We start from the raw sequence: 14,223 nt of genomic DNA, 5'->3' as shown, positions 1-14,223 counted from the left end.
ACTACGGATACACGAAAAATCCTATTTCACTTCGAATTGAAATCAGAAAGGAAAACCTTAATTTCCTATGATCATTGGCACTTTTCTAGGGTGATTGAGTAGTAGGATAGTATAGAATAATAATTGCCAAATAATTTTTAAATAAAAGGGAATTTTCAAGAAATATATAAGGAATTTGCATGTCCTCACAATATGTATATTTGCTTTTGAATTGATGCAAACATATTATGTGTATGTCTGACTGACTGACCTCGCTAGTTTGTATCTTGTATTCGCGCCTCGAGCCTAGATTAGTTAATCCAATTGAAGGAACTCGTAGTGGACGAGGCCGGGGCCGTGGACGTAGGCAACCCTCGAATGAAGGGGGAAATCGGGAACCAATGCCTGAACCCAACCCTGAACCTGGAGTGGATCCTAACGTTCAGGTAGCTGCGGCTATCTAGCGCATGACTGATCTTTTAGCTCACGTAGTCGAGCATCAGGGCCAAAACCCTGCTCCTGAACCTGGAAACCCTGGTAACCATATAGAGGGGGAAGATAGGGCCCTCCAACGATTTTCGAAGTTCTCCCCACCGAAATTCCTTGGAGGACCAGACCTTGATGTGGCTGAGTGGTGGCTAGAGAAGATGATTGATATTTTTACGGCGTTGCACTGTACGGAGGAAAGACAAGTGACATTTGCTGTCTTCCAACTGGAGGGAGCAGCCCGTTCTTGGTAGAATGTAATAAGATTGAAATGGGAAAGAGCACAAACACCGAGAACGTGGGCGAACTTCATGATAGAGTTCAACGCGAAGCATTTCCTATCCCTAAATCAAGAAAAGAAAGAAGATGAGTTTATTAGGCTTCACCAGGGAGCTTAGACTGTCGCCAAATATGAGAGCCAGTTCACTAGGTTGTCGAAGTTCGCTTCCGAGCTGATTGTGACTGAGCAAAGGAGGATAAGGCGTATTGTCCAGGGCTTAAATGTTGAGATTCAGAAGGATCTGGCTGTAGCCCAACTGAGTGACTTCAGTGACGCGGTGGAAAAAGCTCAACGAGTTGAAAGCACGAGGTTGCAAGTTAGAACCTTTCAGGCGAAGAAAAGAGCTATTCTTGGAAGTAGCATGGGACAAGATGATACGAGTACACCTCCTAAGCTCGGAAAGGGAACTGGAGGGTTAAGATTTCCTGGAATGTCAAGTGATGCTTCACAAAGAGGCTCGAGCTCTGCTTCCCATGGTCCCTGCGGGTACTGTGCAAAGCCGAATCACATGGAGGATGTCTGCTGGAAAAAAGGAAGAAAATGTCTACGTTGCGGGAGTTCAGATCATCAAATCGCTAATTACCCAGGCAGATCTCGAGAAGGGAGTAAGAATCGACAATCAACCAAGACCAATTCTAACCAGTCGAAGGGGAAAGGGACTGGACCGAAGGTGTCGACTCGGGTGTATTCCCTAGAGTCACATCAAGCCCCTGACCCGTCTAAGGACGTAGAAGGTACGATCCGCCATTTATGTTAGATTTTAATAGATTCCGTTCATAAGAAAATTTCGAGAACGAAATTTCTTTAAGGGGGAGAGAGTGTGAGAACCTGAAAATTTTCACATTTTACGGGCATTATTTTATTTCTTTGCCTACATTTTTATTACTTTCCTTTAAAATATTACATTTTCTATATATGTTATAAGTAAGTATAGTTTTAAAATCATTTTTCTGATATAAGTTAGTGTACGTTCAATTTGAAGTGCATTAGAGGCGCGGGACCCGCTAGTGCGCTTAGTACGATAAAATTTTTGACGATTAATTGAATTTTGTATTAAGAGATATTATTTTACAAGGTGCTAGGAAATAATTAGAGGTTACCTAGATGGAGTAACCATGGGGAGACAAGAAGATAACTTTAAGCAACAACAAAGTGCCAAGTATCACTTACCTATTCAAAGTTGGACTTGCCTAACTTTCTTACCTTTACTAAAACTCCAATTTTGACCAAGAAACCATCTTCATTTCCAACCTCTTGGCCGAACCTCTCAAGGAGAGAAAAGAAAAGAAAGCTTCAACTACTTCTTCCATTTCTTGCTTAAATCTTGAAATCTAACCGATTAAATCTTGAATTTGTCCACCAAAGTGACTGGCTAAGGGAGTTTCAAGGTATTGGTGGAGTTGATTTGGAGGAGAAACCCCTAAGTTACTATCTTTCTTGAGGTGTCAAGGTATTTTACTTGGAAATTCACTCTTTGTTCCTAATCATGGTAAATTGGTGACTTATGGTAGCTAACTAGGTTATTTTATGGAAGATTTCATGGATTAAAGTGGAGTTAGCTAAATTTCTGATTTTTTTGGGATTTTTCTGTTTTCATATGATGGTTATGGTTGGCCTTGGATTGATAGCTCTAAATTGTGTTATATGGAGCCGTTGTACGTTAATTGCGGTTGTTTGAGGAAAAATTTCAGTTTGGTGCGGAAATTTCAGTTTTAGGGTTCCAATCTGTCCTGTTCTGACCGGATTTATTCATGCATGTTAGAGGTTCAATCGGGCTTAGGTTAAAACATGTTGTAGTAAATGGTGTTAACTATTTGCCTACAAAATTTTAGCTCGATCTGAGTACTGTAGCATGTGAAATGATCGAAATACCCTTAACTGCCCATGAGCCCTGTTTCGCGGGACAGATTTCTGTTTTCATGGGAATTTCCATTTTACAATGAAAATGCATGATTTGGCTTTGGAGGTCTTCATAAGAAATGTAGGTATATGTTTTGGCTTCGAAACGACATAAGATTCGTTTCAATCCGATAAGTACAGCTCCAGTTGTGCTTATTGTGCCGAAATGTGTATTTTATAGTCTATGATCTGTATGTGGTTGATTTGAGATGAATTGGTGTTGCTTGTAGGGTGAAAAAGTAAGGAAATGTAGGGGATATGCTGTTAAAATTTTGGGAGTGTTGGATTTCTTCGAGTTTGGTTTGGTTTGGGATATATATAAGAAGGGCTTTTGAGGTTGTTCGAGCCCTAGGTCTTCATGTTACCTTTTCGTCCCAAAATCATGTTTTGCACACTTGCATGAGTAATTATTTGGCGAGGTCTACGACTTGTAGTCGAGCCTCATTTGTGCATTTTATTTACTGGATTTGTGACTGTGGGAACCATAAAAGTTTAACTTTGGTTGAAACTTTTGAGGTATCCTTGCTTTAACTGGTGAGTGTACCACTCCCCTGAATTATTGCTAAACTGGTTATCTGTACTTGCAAATTGCTATTTGAATGTCCTTACCGACTGTTTATTTTGTATGAGACGAGTGTCTACTTTATCGCACTCGTTCTCTGGCCTGTGTGACTTGTTTCCTGTATATACTTGAATCTGTTACCTGTGCCTGTTATAATATTGTTTGGAAGTGCATCCAACGACCTTTCCTGTTAAATCTGAGCTCAATCTCGTAGGGAATCAATTGGATCGAGCCAGCAAGGGCTTGGTTGAGAAAATTTGGCAATTCATGGGTGTCTGTTCCTGGGAAATCTTTGGGTGTTGGAGACTCTAGATTTCCGGTATACTCGAGTATTACCATCCCTGTTCTTGTTTGGCATTCGGGCCCGGTAAGGGGTATGTTTTGTGATCGGGATTTTGGCGTAAGCGGGGTCTACGGACATGTGTGTTTCATTAAACGTTGACGGAGGGTCAACGAGGTTGGATCAAATATTGCAACTGGGATTTGGCTCCTGAGAGCCACTTGTATCCTTTAAATTGTGATGTTTGTTCATTTCTTTTATTGGATGTGTATATGTGCCCTAATACTCTTTTGTACCTCATTGTGTTAACTTTTTTGTGCCTTAATTCTCAAAAGATGGTACCTCATTGAGCTTCTAGCTCACCCCGTTCCGTTATCCTTGTTTTCCTTACAGGGAACCATCTTTTGGAACTTCGATGTTTTGAAGAATGAAATGAGCTAGTATAAACACTCTTTTGTATAGCTCCTCGGGAGTTGGAAAACCCTAAATGTACCTTGATCCAAATATTTCCCTTTTGATTTGTAAATTACAAACGTATGTATATAAAACTGTTTAATCATGTTCATGCATTTTATTTGGTTTGGAAATGTTATTTTCTAGAGTTATATAACGTTATCTGTATTCGATTGGGTTCCGGCCGGATTGTGACATGGCAGCGGCACTTCCATTTCGTTTTGATTTCCCATGGGAACGTTGTACCAAAGATTGATTGTATCTTTTAGTTCGGCTCAATTGGGTTCTAACTCTTCATCTTCTCAAAGTTCCTTTGAGCGGTTGGTAGGGTTTACGTTTGTTCCCGATCCGTAGTCCCTGTGAGAGTTGGGCAGGCGGTTCGCCGAACCCTTTGGTTCGCCTTAGGGTGAGGTGGGGCTGTCACACCGGACGTCCGACACCACCAATGGCTAGTTGATTCTTCAGCTACCTTCTATTCGTTGGTGGCATTAATTGAAGAATTTTTTGGTCCCTTATAAAAAGGAAAAAGTCAACCACTTCAAACAACTTTCGTACATTGAGACTACATCAGATCTTGAGTGATTCAAGTGTGAGAATACTCTTTAAAGAAGATTTGTACTCTTAGTTGTGGAAATTTCAATAAGCTTTTCAAGTGTGTTTCTACTTCTTCAATAGTGTAGATTTGTGAGGGTTATCTGAGTGATAGTAAAACTTCCTTGCTTTACCAAGTGCGGCTTGAGGCGAGGAGAAAGTGATCCTTCCTTTGTACACAAGAGTTTGGTTGTAAGTTGATCAACTTGAAGAAGCTTGCTATATAAAGTGGTATTCAAACTCAAGTGGGGTTTGAAACTTGGTTTGCTATTCTATCCTTTTACTTACTGTTTTGCAATATAAATTGTCTATCTCTTCTACTCCCAAGCACTTGTGTCAATTGCTCCATTGTGTGGTCCTTTAGAAAAAGAGGGCAAGTTATCAAAAAGTGACTCATATCTTGGCTAGTTTTTAAACCACCTAATTCACCCCCCTCTTAGGTTGTCTTCGATCCTTATAAAGTGCTTTTAGACAGAATTTAACAAAATTCCTGAAAAACAAGAACTGAAATTGCAGCTTTTACTCTTGATTTGCTATCTAGAAATTCCAGCTTTGAAAATGGTTTAAAAGTTTATCTTTCTTGCTTTTAACTCCTCAAATATCACATGCATGACTAGATTTAGGTGTTAGAAGGTATATAGAGCCAAGATGTGTCAATTTACAACCAAAGTTTTAGGGATAAAGTTGGAAAAATCGTAGCTTCTTCCCCTCAGTTTTAAACAGAAAATTCTAGCATTACCATTCAAGTTTTTTTCTTTTAACTTTTAGATTTGGCACACCAAAACATGACATAAACCTTTTACAAGGCATATGGCAACAAAATTTTGAAATAAGAGGTACAGTTTAAGCACAATTCAGGGCTGCAAATTTTTATCCCAAAACAGGTTACATACAGGTTGTTTTTAGACCAAAAACTCAACTTTCCTTCTTGATTTTTGCATAAATTGTGCTGTATATCATAAGGTGACTGTAAAGCATGAATCTCCTTGAAAAATCTCAACAAAAATGGAAGCCACAAGCTAAAAACACAACTCACATCCTATGGTTCAGACTAAAAATGTCCAGCAAGCTCTCTTCAATTTTTCTCACCAAAATAGCACCTCTCTTACTTCCTTTCAACCATAAATCACACAATAACATTTTTATAACATATGGTGAGGTATTATGTGACGGCCCCACCTCACCCTAAGGCGAACCAAAGGGTTCGGCCGACCGTCTGCCCAGCTCTCGCCAGGACTACGGAGTCGAATCACACAAACCCGATATAGCGCACAAACGAATCCCCAATCGAACAATCAATCTAAGACTACTAAGTTGAGAAACATGAGTTCTACACCATAAGGTATCATGGTACTTCAATTAAACGCCTCAACAGAAAGGAAAATGAAGACAAAAATGCAAATGGAAAGTGGACACATCACAATCCGACCAAGATACGGCTGGATTTGGTGAACAGTTCCCGCCAGAATTTTCTTTCCTTGTTCAAATGCCTTGCTCGTCCGATCATCCAGTGGTTACAAGTAGCATCTCAACAAACACAAAGGTACCATCTCTAATGCATACACTTAATGTACATGATAAAACACTTATATACATACATTGAAAACTTTACAATTAAAAGCGTGATACTTAATTAAAAGTGTGAGGACCCGAATTTTCCTCACTTATAGTTCCATTTTAATGGCTTAATTAATTATTTATTCACCCATTTTCTCCAAATAATTTATTTCAACTTTTTTTGAACCATTTATATGGAACTATGACTTGCATATATTCTTAAAATGTCTCGTTAATAAATTTAATTTTCAGAAGCTCGCTTAGTGAGATTTAGTGAATAAGCATTTGGAGATAATATTCGATTTGAGAGTACAGTGACTTGGAGATTTGAAAAATTATACAATAGTCTTGAAATAGGTATTTTTATGTTTAAGTGCTCAAGTGTTACTATCGTTATAAGAATTTATTAGAAATTTCACTCTATCGCGCATGAATCGGAAGTACGCGTTTTTACGCGCGCGATTAATTCAGGGACTTAAGACCATTATTTTTAGACCATTAAGGGTGAATAATAATAGTATGAATAGAAGTGCATTAGAGGTTTAGTGCACAAGTGAAACAAACATGAGAGGAATTGAGCACGAAACGCGCGCGTACGCGTACTATCCTTAGTTGACTTTTGGAGCAATTTTGGCCACACATTCTTAAGCTTCTCATGGGAGCATCACACCAGATCAAAACCCTTCTCTTCATCACCTCAAGTGGCGCTACAACTCTCTTTTTTTCTCCTCAAAACAGCAATGCATCACGTAAGGAAAAGAACCAAAAAATTTCTTCTTTATTTCACCTTCATTTCTTCATCAAATCACCTCAAATTTTACGTACAACTTGCTAAACACTTGGTGAACAACATTAGCTAGGAAAAGAGCTTGCTTTCTACGGTTTTTCTTTGGCTTCAAGGGACCAAAATTTCTGCCTTGATCATCTAAGAAAGTAAGTGACGATCAACCTTGCAAATCTTGACTTATGGAAGTTGTTTAGCTCTTATGAGTTCATAATTTCTTATGGGTAGCTTTAAATTGTTGGAAAATTGGTGAGTGGGCTCTATGAACTCCCACTATGGCTTGATGGAATGATTTTGTGAGTTTTGATGTTATTAATATTGGATTAGTGTTTAATCTAGTGGAAATAGGTTGTATTGTTGAAGGAAAACTCAAAGGAAGCGATGAGGGAATTTTTCCATTTCTGTCCCTGCACGTGCCGTGGCCCTTAGAGCAAATTTATGTGGTTCTAATGACTTGTTTATGATGTATACATGTTTTTTGGGTGGTGTAGAAAGTTTCATCAAAAAATTTCATGATTTGGTTGGCCAAATGATGTGTTTTAGGAAGTCAGCAAAAACTGGAAATTTTCCAGTAACTGCTCTGGCAGTGTTTTTATTTTTCCTATAACTTTTTGCTCTGATGTCGAAATCGAGTGCCGTTTGTGGCACAGGAAACTAGACATTCCCATATTTCCAAAAATATAAAATGCACATCCTGGTTCCACCTGAGTAGTCCATACCAATTGTTTGAACATGACTATCCTGTTTCACGTCTACACTGGGAGCTCTGTTTTGAGCTGCGACTAGATGCTCAAATATGAGCTAGTTGTGGATAGAATTTTAAAATGATTCCTTCTAAGAAATTGTAGCCTTATGAATTTAGTTTTCAACTCCACCAACCACGTTTAATTCCGAGTTGAATTGAATGAATTATGGCCAAATTACAGACCTGCATCATTGCTTGAAAACCCTCATTTTGGACTGATCAATGGCCTATCTTGTTTGGGACTTGTTATTTTGAAACTTTTGGTGCCAATCACTTACCAAATGTATATTAGATGTTTCTCAAACTTTTGTTTCATAAATGGACCAGCTTTGAATCATTTTCATTGGGTAAAATGTTTGAAAAGGAACAATATTTGCTGCTGAATAGAGTCAAAGACTATACTAGGATAACCTTGCAGAGCTGCTAACCTATTTGCAACAATATTTGCCTCACAGAAGATGTGGATAAATGACATAGACACCTGATCCAGAAGACGACGAATCCGTCTCAGGAAATTGCAATGCGACCAACCCCCCAGAGCTGACGATTTGACTAGTGACACAAGAACCGCAGAGTCAACCTCCACCAACACTTCCTGTACCCCCTTTGCTGCGCATTTTTTTTGTTTAAAATCAGTCACATTTATAATCAAGCACCAGAAAATAGAGTTGATGGCTGAATATCTCAGAACAAGAAGCTATTAACTCCTTAAGTTCAGGTGATCTCCTTTAATGCAAAAATGTTTCTCAGTACCCTGAGAAATTAACTCCATGCAACTGGTATACAAACAGAAAACTGATTTAATCCTCTTAACTCACTCCAACCTACGCTCTTGCACGTCTTAAATTACCAAATAGTCGACTTGAAACAAAACAGACTGACTTTTAAAGTGAAACCAATTATTGCGACACACCCAACCACTTTGAGAAGTTCTTGAACTCAGTGTAATCGCTATCAGAGATCATTGTTTTGTACCACAACTTTCCAGCAGCTTTTACAGCAGACGTCTCCTCCTTCGTCATTGGACTCCTCTTCTTGGCTAGCTTCTCCCTCTTAGCCTCAACACGCTATTTCTCAGCCAAGAGAGCCATCCTCCTGGCAGTCTTGGCATAAGGATTGAACTTGAGCAGACAATTCAAATTCTTCAGCGGGTTCTTCTTCATTGGTGCCCTCTTCACCACCTTCTTGATTGGCCTCACCACAGATTGCACCTCGTCAGAGTTGATAATTCTGGCCAAATCACCATTCACCATCTTAGCCCTAGGCAAAACATACCCCTTCTTCTTCAAGGAAGGCTTATCAAATGACCCGTAAATCTCATCCAATTTCTCAAATGCTGATTTCGTCCAAACAATAAATCTCCCAACGTGACCTCCCGGGGCAAGCTTCAAGAAATTCAAATGGTCCACGTGATTAAAAGCTTGAGATAAGGTAGTTCCGCAATGGACTACAGCTTTCAAAACTACAACAATAGAGGTAATCAAAGGATGTCTAAAGATAAGTCTTTTGAAAATAGCTTAAGGAACTTAAAGGCCAAACTTGATTGTATAACGTTAAAAATTCAACAGGACACCATTACAAATATGATTGAACAAAAAAGTGATGATAATGTTTTTAATTCTTATCATGTGATTTGTGACTTGGGTGGAGGTTTTCATACTACTTATACATGTAGGCTAGCACAAAATGTGTGAGGACTTGAAAATTCACCTATATTTTCCTTATAATTCTCCTTTATTTTGAATAAGTTAATTTATAATTCCTTTACTACTAATTTACTCCCTCATTAGTTGTAATAAATAAGAGAATCGAAAGTTTTACTTTTACTTTTATAGTTAGAGTAAATTAGGATTTTTGTGCACTTTAGTCGTGTGATCACTTGGTAAGGTATGTGTACTAAATTTGGTGGATAAGAGTGAGTATTAGATAAGAGGAAGTGTGTGATTAGAAGTGCTAATAATCAGTTAGTGAATCATAAAGTTAAAACAAAAGTACAAGGGAGTTAAGGGAAATAGGCTTGAACCGACGTGCACTGTTTGTTACCGGTTGAATACACCACTTGACCAATATTTTCTTACTTTAATCTCCTTGATTTTATTTCATTTAATTCTCCCTAAATTAACCCTTAAAGTAGCTGAAAATTTTGACTAAAGAAAAGGTGAGAAAAGAAAAAACAAGAAAAGAAATTTGATTGCCAAGTGTTTGCAATCAAAGAGATGTTTGACCAAGACATTTCCTTTCTTCTTATCTTTCCGTTTGGCTAAGTTTTCTTCCATTTTTGCTTCATGTTGGCCAGACCATTGGAGAGAAAAACAAGAGAGGAGAACTTCCAACTTCATCTTGATTTTGCCTTGTTTGACTTGAAATCACAAAAACTAAACCGATTAAACTAGCACCAAGGGAGTTAGGAGGCTTAGAGTGAAGAGTTTCTTTGGAGAAATAGCTTGGTTCTTCACTTCTCAAGAGGTTTTCAAGGTATAAGTTCAACAACTTCCTTTCTCTTTCTTATTCTTACAAAATATGCTATAGATGACTTGAATCTTGGAATATTATGGATGATACTCTAGGTTTGGTGTTGATTAGTGAAATTTCAGCTAGGGTTTTACAATTTTCAGCCTTGATTTATGTTGTTTAACTATAATATGTTGGTTTTGAGCTTAGTTTTGGACTTGTGAGGTGATTAGTAGCCTTATTGTGACTTTTTAGCTTTAAAAGAGGAAATTCCAGCTTTCTTAAGAATTTTCCAGCTTTAGTATTGGATGATTATTTGCTAGAAATGAGTTACAATTTGGATGGATTTTATCCTAGATTAAGAACTATCTTTATATTCTTACTTGTGGTGATTGAGTTGAGCTGATTTGAGTGTAGACACCAAATTTTTAGTGTATTTTTATTTACTATTATTTTATTTGTCATGTTAGTTTTTATTTGCTTTTAGTCTTTTATTAATTTTTTGAAAAAAAAAGAAAGAAAGAAAAGAAGAAAAATTATTAGCATTTTGTTGTTATCTTTTATTCATAGTTTTGTTCATTTTATCTGAATTTATTTTAAATTGTTATTTTTCTTTGTTTATTTAGTTCATTGTTATAAAAACAAAAAAAAAGAGAGAAAAAGCTGCGCATGCAGCATTACAGAAGCATGAAGAAATCGGAGGGCTCATGTTTTTGGGTAAAACTAACTCTTCATCCTCACCTTTGAGGTGAGGGTTTAGGGGCTTAGGGATTCCTATAAAAGGAACAGCCGCAGCTGGACAGAGAAGGGGGGAACCTCTTGGCTGCTGGAGGAAAAAGAAAACCGAGAGGAAGAGAGAAAAACCTGGAAGTTTTGGAAGGGCTTGGGCTGAAAGAAAAAGAAAAGGCTGAGAGGAAGAGAGGTTGAGAAGAGGCTTGAGCGAGCAAGGGGGGAATCTGCGGGTGACGGCTGGAAGTGGAGAGAAAAGGCTGGGTGACGGCTAGGTTTTATAGAAACGGCTATAACAGAGAGCGAGGGGGTGACGGTAAGACAGAGGGCAGAGGGAGAGTAAGAAAGGGAGAGACCAAGAGGACGGCGAGGGCAGAACAGAAAGCAACGAAAAAAAAGAAGGAAACCCGCGAGCGGGTTTTGGGCTGATTAAGAAGGCTGGAGAGGAAACCAGAAAAGAAACGAAGCAAAAGGGGAAATCTAGTTGGCGGCTGGGCTAGAGAATCTGGAGGAAAAAGAAGAAAGCTTCGGGTTAGATTTGTTGGAGAAAACCAGAGAGAGGTTGACAGCTGCGGCGGCTAGGAAGAAAAAGAGCCAGCCGAAAAACTAAGGGAAAGGCAGAGGGCTTCACAAGAATGGAGGACGGCAGTAGGATAGAGAGTGATAAGAGAGGTGACGGCTAAGAGAAAAAAGCTAGAGAGGAAAAGGGTAACGGACTGTAGAAGCCATGGTTGAGGGAGAGCTTGAGGGTTTTAGGCAAGACCCACGGAGAGAGAGGGGAGATTGAGGGAGGCGCTCGGTTGAACAAAAGGGAAGGAAAGCAGGCTTCGAAAAAGGCTAGGCTGAGGAGCAGAGGGATAAACGACCGCCACCACCACACTACAATCCACCACCATCGCTGACAACCGTCATTGGAGGAGCACTGTAATGCTTCCTTACCTTTTTCTTGCCTTTAATCTTTGAAATGAGAGTCATTTAACCTGTTTGTTTCTTTCCCTTTTTCGGTAGTAAAAAGAAAAATGTGTTATCTTTTCTGAGGATTATTCATGATTCCTGATTTTGGTAGGGGTTCTTGAGATGATTTTTGTAAGAAATGGGTTTGGGGTTTCTGTCTCTATCTTGGCTGATGAATCTACGAGGATTGTTGAACCATGCCCGCTGCCTTTTGTTGTGCTCGATCCATTTGCTGTTTTTATGGTTGCCTTGCTGTGTTTTCATTGCTTAGAGACCAATGCTTGACGTTTGGTAGAGACTTCACTCATGGATAGATAATGAAAACTTGCTTTGCAAACCCAGTAGATTGGAGGGGCACTCCATCTATTCGTGTCTTTCTGTTGCATTTTTTACGAGTCACGAGCCCCCAGTTCATCTGTGTTTGGAATGTGGTTCAACATCATGTTCGGGAACCATTTTAGCTAAGTCACCAAGGCATACCAGTCTTTTCCTTGATATAAACTTCTGCTGTCTATCTGCGTTGGCACTTTGGTGAAATGAAATGATGTTGCAAAATATGATAGCTGGTTATGTTTTCTCTGCCGCGGCACTCCCTCTATTCGTTTCTTTATTTGTCTTCATATGATTTTAATGGCTTAGTGTTCATGATTGGATTGTGTTAAGCTTTTAGGTGATGTTAAGGGATGGTCTTTGCTGAATTTGTTTGAGGTCTTGTATAAAGTCCGCATTTTGAAAGCTTAAAGTTGCAGACGCATGTTTTCGGTTACAGAAACTTTCATTGTGACCTTTGCATGAGAGATTGCTGGAATTTACATTACCTCACTTTAAGTTGATGACTTGTTGATTTCTGTGGTAGCCGTTAGTTCCATGTCGGTGAGTTTTGATTGATTAGATAAGGTGTTAGCTATTTAGGACTGCATTCAAGTTTAGCCATGCTTTTTGGGATTAGTCCAAAAGGTGCTGTGCGAAATTGCCTGCCGAAAGTTTGTTTGATTGCAGAAAGCTTTCATTAGTAATGTTTGTCGCAGAGAGTGTCTTCGGTGGCTGCATGAAACTTGCATGAAAAAATTCCCAAAATTGCACTTTGACCCCTTGGCTTCTAACTCATGCTGCTATGACCCAGTCAATTGAATAATTTCCTCAATTTGGTCCTTGGCAGTTTTAATTCTACAACTTCATTGCTTGTTTGTTTCAATTAATTACTATGCTTTGTTTCAATTGCACTTAAGTCATGACTTTAGGGGCTTTATGACCAAGTGAGCTTGTGTTTGCCTATTTTCTTTAATTTTCCCAAATAAATTGGTACCTTGACCATCTCTTTTATTTTGGAGGATAAATAAGTGACTTCACCCCATTAGAGCTCCATTTCAAGGGAGGTATAACTTCCTTTATCTTTTTTGTCTCTCCCCTATGTGATCCAACGTGCTAAGTGAGAATTGCATGTCTACTTTGCTTTCCTTGCTTTTCCTTAATTCATTTCATTTATTTCATTTACTTTCGCTTTTATTAAGTCATTCTTTTATTTATTTATGGGGTATGTGTACACCTCTTGGCTTGTAATAGATAGGGCTCGGAGAGCATTTTTATTCATTTTTCCTCTTCCCCATTTGTTTCAGTTAGCAAATGTAATAGGTTCATTAGCTTGATTGCTTGCCTTTGTTGCTACGTGTTAATTTGTTTTATTAGGCTTTTGCATTTAGTCGAGCATGCTAAGTGTTATGTGCTACGTGTTTATAGGTGATTGGCATGTCTACTTGCTTTCTATAGTCGTAGATGAATGTGATGGATGAATGCGTCACCGTGGCTAGTCCAACGCTGGCCATGGTCTTTTCCCTCGAGCTCTCGCAAGTCCAATGCTTGTGAGAGAGCGCTAGAAAAGGACTAGTCCAATGCTAGACCCAATAGGTCGTCCCCTCTCGTTAGTACATACTTGCATGTTTCACTACATTTCATACATTTTTCTTAGTTTTCTAGCATTTGGCATGCTCCTCCAATCCTTTCCCCTTCATTTTAGGTTTTTGCATCCTCATGCTAGTTATAGGGTACATTTGCTTGAGAGTCCCCTTTCGGTAAGGGAAACGAGCGAGTGTGGCTACAAAATACCCTTAGCACGCTAGTTCTTCCTTCTAATCAAAGGGAAAATTAAAATCATGAAGTTAGAAGTCATTCCCGTACCCGACTTGATGCATTCCACTAGGAGCATGCACCTCCATTTTACCATATCATTTTTTTCATCTACATTTTCTCACTACTTATATTTTTTACTCCACATGCCATGTTCACACACTTTCTCTTCTTTCCCTATCACTTATTTATTTTCTACCTCACAAATTGCACCCAATTGCACTTACGTGCACTTACTACTATTATACCATATTTTCATCCACTTGCACACAAACACCTTTATTTTCTCAATTGGCACACATGCACTTTTCTTACATTTGCACACATGCACTTTTCTTACATTTGCACA

General features: G+C 38.7%; 1 protein-coding gene and 1 pseudogene across 1 annotated transcript; one reads left to right on the top strand and one right to left on the bottom strand.

Annotated features, from left to right (window-relative positions):
- Nucleotides 1-446: 446 nt before the first annotated feature.
- LOC113757876 lies at nt 447-1,502 on the top strand. Its single transcript, XM_027300955.1, has 2 exons — nt 447-715; nt 896-1,502. The coding sequence occupies exons 1-2, from the start codon at nt 447-449 to the stop codon at nt 1,500-1,502; spliced, it is 876 nt and encodes a 291-aa protein (XP_027156756.1).
- Nucleotides 1,503-8,515: 7,013 nt separating this feature from the next.
- Nucleotides 8,516-9,078, bottom strand: LOC113757875 (annotated as a pseudogene).
- Nucleotides 9,079-14,223: the final 5,145 nt, after the last annotated feature.

The sequence above is a fragment of the Coffea eugenioides genome, unplaced genomic scaffold (genome assembly GCF_003713205.1).
Source record: "Coffea eugenioides isolate CCC68of unplaced genomic scaffold, Ceug_1.0 ScVebR1_3387;HRSCAF=4593, whole genome shotgun sequence".
NCBI lineage: Eukaryota > Viridiplantae > Streptophyta > Magnoliopsida > Gentianales > Rubiaceae > Coffea > Coffea eugenioides.
Note: the sequence above shows the minus strand (reverse complement) of the source record. Positions and strands in the feature narration are given on the sequence as shown.

Bases quoted from the DNA above. Each gene is read 5' to 3' on its own strand.
- LOC113757876 (XM_027300955.1), top strand. From the start codon at position 447: ATGACTGATCTTTTAGCTCACGTAGTCGAGCATCAGGGCCAAAACCCT. The intron at 716-895 runs GTAGAATGTAAT...CCAGTTCACTAG, and splicing joins GAGGGAGCAGCCCGTTCTTG to GTTGTCGAAGTTCGCTTCCG.